The sequence below is a fragment of the Austrofundulus limnaeus genome, unplaced genomic scaffold (genome assembly GCF_001266775.1).
Source record: "Austrofundulus limnaeus strain Quisiro unplaced genomic scaffold, Austrofundulus_limnaeus-1.0 Scaffold38, whole genome shotgun sequence".
In the NCBI taxonomy this organism is placed as follows: Eukaryota; Metazoa; Chordata; class Actinopteri; order Cyprinodontiformes; family Rivulidae; genus Austrofundulus; species Austrofundulus limnaeus.
In genome coordinates this window covers 2,720,752-2,731,137 of record NW_013952440.1, presented here as the reverse complement: position 1 = coordinate 2,731,137, position 10,386 = coordinate 2,720,752, and the positions used below count along the sequence as shown (strand labels likewise).

At 36.6% G+C, this 10,386-nt stretch overlaps 1 protein-coding gene across 1 annotated transcript in view; it reads right to left on the bottom strand.

Annotated features, from left to right (window-relative positions):
- baiap2l2a (BAR/IMD domain containing adaptor protein 2 like 2a) overlaps nt 1–10,386 on the bottom strand; it is a 19,143-nt gene that overhangs the window by 1,021 nt on the left and 7,736 nt on the right. The window contains exons 8-12 of the mRNA XM_014006950.1: nt 8,763–8,861; nt 5,885–5,954; nt 4,978–5,176; nt 4,695–4,760; nt 2,867–3,002 (exon numbers count right to left, since the gene is read on the bottom strand). Coding sequence (XP_013862404.1) covers nt 2,867–3,002; nt 4,695–4,760; nt 4,978–5,176; nt 5,885–5,954; nt 8,763–8,861 — 570 coding nt within the window. The remainder of the gene's footprint in view (nt 1–2,866; nt 3,003–4,694; nt 4,761–4,977; nt 5,177–5,884; nt 5,955–8,762; nt 8,862–10,386) is intronic.

Here is a 10,386-nt window from a genome sequence, read left to right as displayed (position 1 = left end):
GCACGCACACACGCACGCACACACACACACACACACACACACACCTCACTCAGATGACACAAAGAATAATTTTGCAGCAGAGTTGAAAATATAGGCAACAGCTAAAACCATGCAGATGTGTCAAATTTTAGCTTGATGAAAACTTTAATTACTTTATTTTCTTAAGACTATACAGTATACAGTATGTTCTTATGGGTGATATTGGCAAAAAATAATAATACTTATTTGATCACAGTTAATTGCGGCATTTAGCCAATAACAGTTATTATGACGAATAATAAATAACAATTGCACTTGCATGTAGCCAACATTGTGGCCTCGGTCTGCATTCTGACTCTCCTCGTCCTCCAGTTTATGGTGATGTTCCAGTTGATTAAACAAGTTCATAGGGTTAGTGTTAGCATTTGCTCTACGCTGCCATCCACCACTGGGCTCACGTGCTCATCTGATAGTGTTCACTTTATTTCAGTTCAATTCAGAAATACTTTATTGATCCCAAAGGGACACAAAAAATACTAAAATACGTTATCACCACGTCAGTAACTGCAGTAATTGCAAAGTGGCAAATATTCTGACGATTGATTGCACATGATGTGATTTGCCCAACCCTAATCGGTTATTTATGAAAATTGTATAAAACATTCCTACTTTGACTTTGGRTTTTCTTGGTGGAGGCAAACCACACAATGAAAAAAGAGAAGAAAGAAAATCACAAACACAGGACCAAAAACGTCCCATAAACTTCCAACATGTGTTAAAGGGTTAGTTCAGATTTTATTTTGGATTGGGGTTTCTGTGAAAGGATTATTAATGGTTTTGAAAAAGCCCTTTGAAGGACCTCAGTTTGCAGTAACAGAGCTTATGTCCAACAAGAAACAAAGCTAAAAGCTCATCCCAGTGGAGCGAAGGCCAGAGTTATCTTAAGAACTCCGGTCTCAAAGCATATTATTTCAGTTCATGTAGATGCTGTTTTACAAACTTTTACACTGTCATCAATTTGCACAAATAATTACAAGGAATTCTATTATCATTTACAAGTTTAAAAAGCTGCAGCAGCAGCCAACCATAGAAATTCCATTGCAGCTTAGAGCCATTTCTGGTAAAACTATATTACTTACAAAATAACTGCAAAGTGAAATGGAAATGATGACAATGTAAATGTTCCAATGACAACTGTATAAGGTTTCTAAAATTTATTTTGAAATTAGCTTTGTTTTTAGGATGGGAATGGAAGCGTGTGGAGCTAAATTGGAGCTATAATGTTTGTTCAAAAGATCTTTTTAACTGAAAAATAAATTTGAAACAAAAAAAAATACAGAATTGAAACTGGAAAAAAGTCAGATTGTAGTTTTGTTTTCAGTTTCATTTTATGATTGTTATTGTTGTTGTTATTATTATTTTCAGTTTTAAACTTTCGGCCCTGTTTTGGTGTGGGGGCGGGGCCTCAGTTGACAGGGGTATGGAATCATGATTGACAGCTCAACAGAGCAGCTGGACAAAATATTCAGATGTAGCGTTCAGGATCAGTGTTAACCTGAGATGTCTTTAAAACATTGTCAATATTCCATGCTTGTGTGATTGTCAATATGATATTTTTCCACTAAGATTTGTGTTGTATAATGGCATAGGCAGCTTACATCAGCTTACATCAGCTTACATCAGCTTACATCAGCTTTTATTATGTTAATTTTTAAAACCAATCACATAAAAATTGAATATTCAGTTTGTACTTATTTTTTTACTTTTTAACTAAATTTATGGCCCCAGTTTAGCACCACAGAAGTGCTGCTGTTCACAGTTCTACAGCTACCTACTGCTGTATCTGTTTGCAAATATTAGAATCATATTGAAGTAATTGTGTAATGCAGAACTGAGGGCAGTGTCAAATTGTATTTACATAAACCACTATAACATTTTTGATATTTAAATTCTTATAAGGCAATGGCAGTTCACTTTAAGATTTGCAYGTGGACTAGCCGTTTGCTTGTCAGTCCTGCCTGATATAAACTCTGATTCTCCAAACTGAGTTTTTTATTTATTTATGTATTTATTGTCTGCAACAGGTAAGATAAAAACTGTCTATAACCTTTCCAGAATTTTTCAGACTTAAAAATGTGTGAAATATCCCTTTAAACATGTATTTGTCTACCACACTAAAAACACTGTCAGCCTCCTCGCTCACGTCAGCAGCTGGAGCTCCCTCCCTGCATCCACCAGAAGGAAGGCTGTGGTGCCATGGAGAACAGCACCTTACCACAGTGACCCTGCTGGACAGAGGGCCAAGTAACATCAAGCTCTTCATGTCCATCTACATGTTCACCGCCTTTTTTTAAAATAATGTGACCCAATTCTACGACAAGAAGCACAAACTGCATCCAATCAGGCCAAATGCAAAACAACACAATGTGTGTAAAACGCTTGACTGTTGCTAATGGCTTTATTCATGGTTAACTATGTAGGAGGCTGTAGGTAAGTAGAAATTTAATAATAACACAAAAACCTTTAGGCAGTGGGTTCTTATCTTCAGCACCGTGAACAGCCAACTCCCAAGCAGGCAGATGGAAGATGGGCTGTCACTAAATGTAACCAGTTTTATCATTTCTTCTATGATATGAAGATTTTAAAACATGAACTGTGGTGAAAAAGCATCAGAACAAACAGCTCACAGCCTATGTTGACTGTTGGTATATCAGAGGTTATTTCAGGTCTTCCTATGACAAACCTCAGTCAAGTAAATGATCAGAATCTGATTTCTTCATCAGAAGAGGATGGGTGAGTTGCAGATCATGCATACAGAGTTGTCTGGGTAAAACTCAGCCTGTTTGGTTTGTGCGTTTTATTGGACAATTACCAAATGTCTACTCACAGATGAAGACTGCACTGGTGGTGGAGGTGGAGGAGGTGGGGCTCTGCTACTGCTGCTGCTGCTGCTGCCACTTCTGGGTCTTGGTTGGTCAAACAAACTGCTCAAACTGCTGCTGCTGCTTCGGGCAGTGGAGGTCCTGAAATGATAAAAATAAAATAAAATAAATAAAATGATGTTCAGTTGTTTCATCTGTTAAAGAAGTTAAAAAAACATCTTTGTGGAATATTCTCTGAAGATGAACATAAAGTTATTATTTTGTAAACATGAATTAAGTAAACTACAAATACTGTAGTAAAGACATTTCACAGAAGTGATAGATATGTGAAATAACAGAAAAAAGCTTCTTGCCAATTTGATGGTATAATACAATATATTCATGATACTTTAAAAAATAATGTTACCATACTATATAACACAGCACAATACAATGTATTACCAAATACAATGGTATTATTTTTATATGTTACAAAACAGTGCAACATAATGTGGAACGAGATGGTACAATATATACCATGACATGATACAGTATGATATATTATATAATGCAATATGATCAGATACAATTTGATATGATGTGATGTGATACAAAAATTGATATACTACTATGTGATACAATTTCCTTTATGATTTGAGTTTTTTTATTGTATRCAGATTTTTCTTTTGGTTTTTAATGAAAGAATAGATATACAGTACATTGAAATATGATATGATATGGCAGGGGTGTCAAAGTYAGTCACACAAGAGGGTCAAAATTCAAAACTTAATCCAAGACAAGGGCCAGCCTCTGCCAATATTAATTGAAAAAATGTTTTATAACAAATTTGTTCTTGTGACCTATTCCAAATGATATTTTATGTAGAGTTGAGAACATGCACAACCTAACAAAGATGAAATATAGAAAGACAAAGACATTAATTTCCTACTTTGTATTCTGTACCAACAACGTTTTAATATTTCTTAGACAAACATTTTATCACAATCCAGCAAATCAGTTAAACAAATAAATCCCTCACTAAAAAACCAATTATTTGACTTTACAATAAGAGAATAGAGAAAAATATAATTAAAGTTGGTTCTTTGTTGCTCTTTCCACAACAAAATCAAAGATTACTGAAAAATTCTAACCATCTTTTTGGCTTGAAAAGTTGTCCAGCTGTCATGGGAAGAATATATAAAATTCAGTGACGAAAAGTGAAACAAATAAAGTATTTTACATTTAAAATATTACCTTTCTGGCCGGACAAAATGTTAACGAGGGTCAGATTTGGCCTGCAGACCCCGAGTTTAACACATGTAAACTACATGGGAGAAATTTGTTTTAAAGCTTTTGGAACTTTACAAAAAGGATGACACATTCTTTTGAAACATACTCCCTCATCAGGTGTTTTATCATAAACAAATCCATTAACTCCCCCCCACTGTGGGGGTTAAGGGTTCAGCTCTGTCCGGTGAGTTATGAACTCTGTTCATTAAGTGAAATTAACGATTCGTGTCTGTGGAGTTTTAGTTTCCTCTGAGTCGGTTTCCTCCCAGCGATGGGTCACCCAAATACTTGAAGTAGTTCACTTGATCACTCCCGGCATAAGTTTTATGCTGACCCTGTTTTAAAACTATTAGCCCCGAAAAATAATAGGGCCAGCCTCAGGACAGCTTTGTATCATTAAAGCCAAACATGGGGCAGCAAGTTTAGTCCTTTGTTTTGTCTTCTTTTATTTTTGTTCTTGTTTTGTTTTCATTCCTTGTGGCTAAAACATCATAATAAAGTGATGCTTCCCAAAAAGTCAACAGTTACATAAAGCTGTTGGAAACTATTTGGCTGGGTGTTTACCAGGAGCTCATTGATATCGGAGGATCATCCACTGATTCCACATACGCAGCTGGAAACCACCCCTGACTGAAAACAAAGGAAAGAGGAGATCAGGAGTTTCATACCTGGAAGACTTAAAGACTTCAATTTCAGTAATACTGTAGGTCAAATAAAAGTTTGGCTGACATTGTAAAAGAGAAAAAAGAAAAAGTCATTGCTCCTTTAGTTCTTTATTACGCCTCTATAACAGATATGTATCCCAAAGCTTCTCACGTCCATTCAAACACAGCTGAACAGCTCAGACCTTGGGCTGCCCTCAACACTTCCGTACAGCCAGCCGTTCCTGGGCTGTTGGACCAGCACGTTGATCATCTGTCCCCTGGAGAAGGGCAGTAAGGTTGGGTTAGAGAGAGAAGGCTGGTGCCCCACCTTGGCCCTCATCAGTGGACCTCCACCTCCACCTCCACCTCTCGAGAGAGAAATGCTTCCCTGTGGAGACGGGGCTGAAGGGGAGAGAAACAAAAAGCTCTTTACTGAAACATCAAGTGGCTGACAAACCTGTCCAACGCAGGATACATTATTTAAAAGAAAATTACAATATTAATGATTAGACTTTATTTTCAAATTCAATTGTAATTTAAATGAAAACATCCAGTTCCATTGATATTCAGATCTACGTGCATTACGATCCTGACACTTCTAACAGTGAGCAGACTACTAAATATTCAGCTCCATCTTAATTTTCTTTGTTTCAGCAGCGGGGGATTCAAATAACTTGATTGTTCTCAACAAGGTGCCATATTTTTCTCCAGTAAGAGAAAGTTTGTCAGCGACAGGCAGCAAGCCTGCTGTTTGCAGCGTTTCAGGATCAGAAAAAAGTTGGCTCTAACGAGAAGAGAAAATTATTGCTTCTTTCTTTTTTTCACTTTAGATGAGCAAGCCACGCGAATGGATGGACGTTCTGCAGAGAGCGTACAAATGAGCTAATAACAGCCCATAATGAGCAAAATTATGAAGGAAGATAAAAGCTGATAAAGTCAAGACCAAACATGATAAGAGCCATAGTCTCAATATTTTACAGATAAAATTAATGAACGAAACAAACCAGTAGTGACTGCAATGCATTGTGGGAGCTTGAAAATGCCAGTTTTTAAAGTTGTTTTTTTATTGTTTAAACATGCTGTAACAGTATTTTCCACTGAATGACTCACCCCTTGATGGTGCTTTGCCCAGCAACAGTGCCTCTTGRATCTGTCTTTGGTCTTCTGCTCGTATTCTCCTCTACAAAACATTTTACAAACACCTGATCAAACATTGATCCCAGAGAGCACAGATTTTATTAGGAGAGCTACAGAGCAACAAGCAAACCTGGTTTTCTTGTTACAGTTTAAAAGAATGGATCAAATTAGTTGAAGCTTTGTCCTATGTAAAGCAACAATAAATATCTTACCTGTTGTAGATAGATCTATATTAATTGATGAATGTTCCGTTACATGTTATCTGCTACTCAGGTAAGCAATAGTTAATACGTTTGTAAGGCTGGGATGCACTGAGAGTATTTAACTTTGGGCTTACGTTGTTCAGTTAGCAATATATTTCTGACTTTCTGTGYAAGCGAACACACCACTTCCCATGGTCCTATAGAGGAACTGGTTGTTGTGCCTGCGATGGTGCAGCAAGCAGGTGATTTCACTTCACAATAGAAAGAAAATTATGAAACAATCAAACCWGTTTTTTTTGTTTGTTTGTTTAAACAGACTATATATAACGTAAGTAGGCAACCCTACGCATGTAGCCTGTTGACTACCAGATGTGAAAGATAATCGCTTTGTAATATTAAGTAGCCAAGCTAGTCTGACATTAATAAACACCATTCGGTCTTACTTGTAGTAGGCTAAATAAAAGTGAAAAGCTAGATTTTTTTTTTACATAAAACATTATTTATGACTAAGTTTTAAAGTGAAATCATAAGATTTATAATATTTCCAATAGAAAGGAATACCTAATCCTGTCTGTCATTTAAAATGAGTTTCATTAAAGTATACAGATTTTTATGTAAATACTTTGCTATTTACATTTATGAATTCACACACAAATTTTGAAATAAAACATWTTAGAGGTAAGTTTTGGTGGATGACTGATATTCTAGACCAGGGCTATTCAACTGGTGGCCCGCGGGCCACTTCCGGCYCGCGAGTGACCAAAGTTCGGCCCGCCAATTGGTTCATTCATCTTTAAGGCCAAACCCCCGGTTTTCTACTTTAATTACTCTAAGTTCTTTTAGTTAARCATAGACATGTTTGGTGTCTACAGAAATGTCAGAATCTTGGCAAGAAGCTGACAAAAACCTATAAAAATTCAAGACAGTTAAAACCACAAGCAGTTGAAGATAAAATGATGAAAGTGAAAATAAAATTGGTTTAAAAATTTGGCAAGACAGAGAATTTAAAATATTATTTGTGTCAAATAGGAGGCATAATGTGTTTTTTTTATAATGTTTAATTATCACTACTTTTATAGGGTTCTGTGTGTTGTATTCATGATTAAATGCAGCAAAATAAACTAATTCAAAGGTAACAGATCTTTGTAATATTTGGTTTATTTACATAATAACTTTAATTTCTGGATGTTTGGCCCCTCAGCTGTTGGCCTGCAGTAACTGTGGCCCCTGGAGCAGTTTAGCTGAATAGTCCTGTTCTAGACGAATAACAGTTTCATAATGTATGGTTGGTGTTAACTGGAAAGTTATTTGTTTAATAATATTGTTTAGCCTTGATTTGTAATTAATTCTACAATGGCACTTTAGTACAAACTATTCACCCATATAATATTATAAAAGTAACTACTTGACCTCTATGTATAAGCCCAAATTAAACAAAAATAACTTGAGTTGAAATCATTTGCTGCCCAGTTCAGAACTCCTCTCTGTGTCCCGGGGTRGTTTCTGTTGCGAGGTTTGTTTTGGTGATTTGTTGGTGTGGACCCAAGGAAGTAGTCTCTTTTATTTGTAGAGACGAATGGGGATCCTTTAAATAAATCAATAAATWAATTAATTTGGTGACTGTTTCTCCAAAGTGTGGTTGTTCACGGAGCTATCTAAAACAGGTAAGCTATTTATTGTTTCCACATAACCTATTCTACAGGATTTGAATGATTGTTTTTAGAGTATTTAGAGTTTTTTTTTTACATTTGCCATTTTTGAGGTTAGAAGCTTTTTCTTGTGAGAGCAGATTATTGATGACAGCAGCTGACAGGTTTGCAGTTTCCAGCTCAAGAATGAACTTTTAATTGTGTCGTGTTGAACCAACAAATCCACAATGACRTTTCAAATCTGCTCCACATCCTGCTATTAGTTAACGATGAGAAACAGGAAGGTGTAAATAGTCTGACTGAGTGCAGATGTATGGGAATGTCTCATAAGCCTGAATGAAGTGAATTACAGACGTGTTTAAATCTTTCATCACACTAAACCAAACACAGGTAATCTTCTGATTGTTATTACAGGAGGGTTGTGTGATATTCAGGGGCATGTTGCCCACCAGATGAGAAACAGACGGTCAGGGTTTAACTCAGAGCTACTGTTGTTTACTTAAACAGTGTTTGCAGCTGTCATATGAATCCTRATCCTTTGACTCCAAATTGTGTATTATCCTTTAAAAAATCAGAGCTATCAGCTTATATTCAGTTTATGAAGCTTTTAGAAACACAAACGTAACAAAATTACTGAAATGCATTCACATTTTCAGCAGCTGCCGGCACAATTATTCTCTTTTTGTTACCCAAATTGTGTCTGGAGCCAGAGGTGGGATTTATTCCAATTAAATCAGTCACCAACCACCAGAGGGCACTCTTGCACTTAATTATCATTCTAGGAATTTATTGGGTCTTCTAACCTTGTGCCTTTGTCCTGATGTTTGTCTCACTTTAACCACAATGGGTTTTGGACTTATGTTTGCTGCRGGATTTTAGATTTGTAAAACAATTACATGAAACCTGAACAGATTTAACTGTGTTTCCTCCACTCTCAGGCCCTGCATGGATAATTTCCTGACTAAACGTGTTGCTTTGTGAGCCACGGGCAGAACTCACCGTGTTCTCCACTGRAGTGGGTTGTCTGACCTCGGGTCGTCTGGTGGCGCCGATCGCCTCTGTCCAGGAATCGGCTCTCTGCTGCAGACTTCCTCCTGTCTGCCACAGAACACAGGGAATGATCATGAAGGAATTTATGTTACTAATAAATACAAATATTTAGATTCATTTAAAATATTTAACTAGATTAAAAAACTCCAGTGGGACAGAGATCTCATTTTCAAAGGGGGACCTAGACAAGGAAACAATTAAAACAATAAAAAAAACAATAAAAGAAATGTATTTGTTTCTTGTTTCCATGTGRGTACACATCATCATCAGGACATTTTTGTTTGCAGACTTTTTTCAGTCTTTTTCTTTTTGTTGAAAATGAAAACAAAGTGCTTGAAAATCTGTTTTTACGAGTAAATAATGTATTTAACTGACAACTTTAAAATGCACTTATAACTCAATGCACTTATAAATCTAACTGTCAGAATCCCCAGAACTCACAGACAAATRATAATGTCAGAAGAGACTGAGGGTTTTATCAGCTCAGATGGAGCCAGTGGATGTTTTCTTTGAACTTTCCCACGAGGTTCAGGGTATTCCAGCTGATCCGCATCCAGAAATGTAGCTGGTGCTATTCCTCTGCTTTCAACTTCACCAAAAGTGGCTAAAGCCTGATTTGTCATGGCACTTTTTGAAAAWAAAAACTGATCTTTGTTCAAAGAGGTCACTCGGTACATGGACTTCTCGCAGTCACCAGATTCCTGGCAGTTCAGTTCAAATCAGTCCTGGAGTCTTTTAAATTTCATGGATCTGAGAGTGTCCCTATGATGGACGTAGACCCCGCCCCTCACTCAGTRACTGYTAGAGACGAGCACCAGTGAYCCCTGCAACCCRAAAAGRAAGCAGGGGGTTAAAATGTTGGATGGATGGACGGATGGATGGATGGATGGATGGATGGATGGATGGATGGATGGATGGATGGATGGATGGATGGATGGATGGATGGATGGATATCACAGGTCATTTTCAATCATTATTTTAAGCAGTTTTAGAGTCGCAGTAGTAAAATTAATACATCAGGCTGTACCATTAATTTTCTCAGGTCCAACATGAAATAAAAAATAGGTACAAAAAAGTTCCCTCATTTCTACTCTCAGTGTTATTGTTAACAGCTAGGTTTTTGTTCCATATTTATCCACCTGTTTCCTCTGGACACAGAACAGTAATCTTCAACCATTCTGTGTGGCTGCCCCCCCTCCCCCCCACCTGCCTTTGGAACTCCCTCCCTGACCTTTTAAGGGCTCCACCATCACTGGTTGGCATTTAAAAAAGGCTTAAATACTTTTCTTTTTGGACAAGACTATTCTGACTCTGTTGGAAGGCCTCATTGATTTTAGATGTTTCTAACAAGGCTTAAAATTGAGCCTTTCCCACATCTGGCTGTTGTTTTTATTAGTGTAATACTTTTTTTTTTATTTTTTTTATTTTACTAGTTGACTAGATTATACTGTGTTTTGCTGTCTGGCAGGATGACATTTTTGCTAATGAAAAGTGTGTTACAAGCTAAATTCATTATTATTATTATTGTTATTATTATTATTATTAGTAGTAGTAGTAGTAGTAGTAGTAGTAG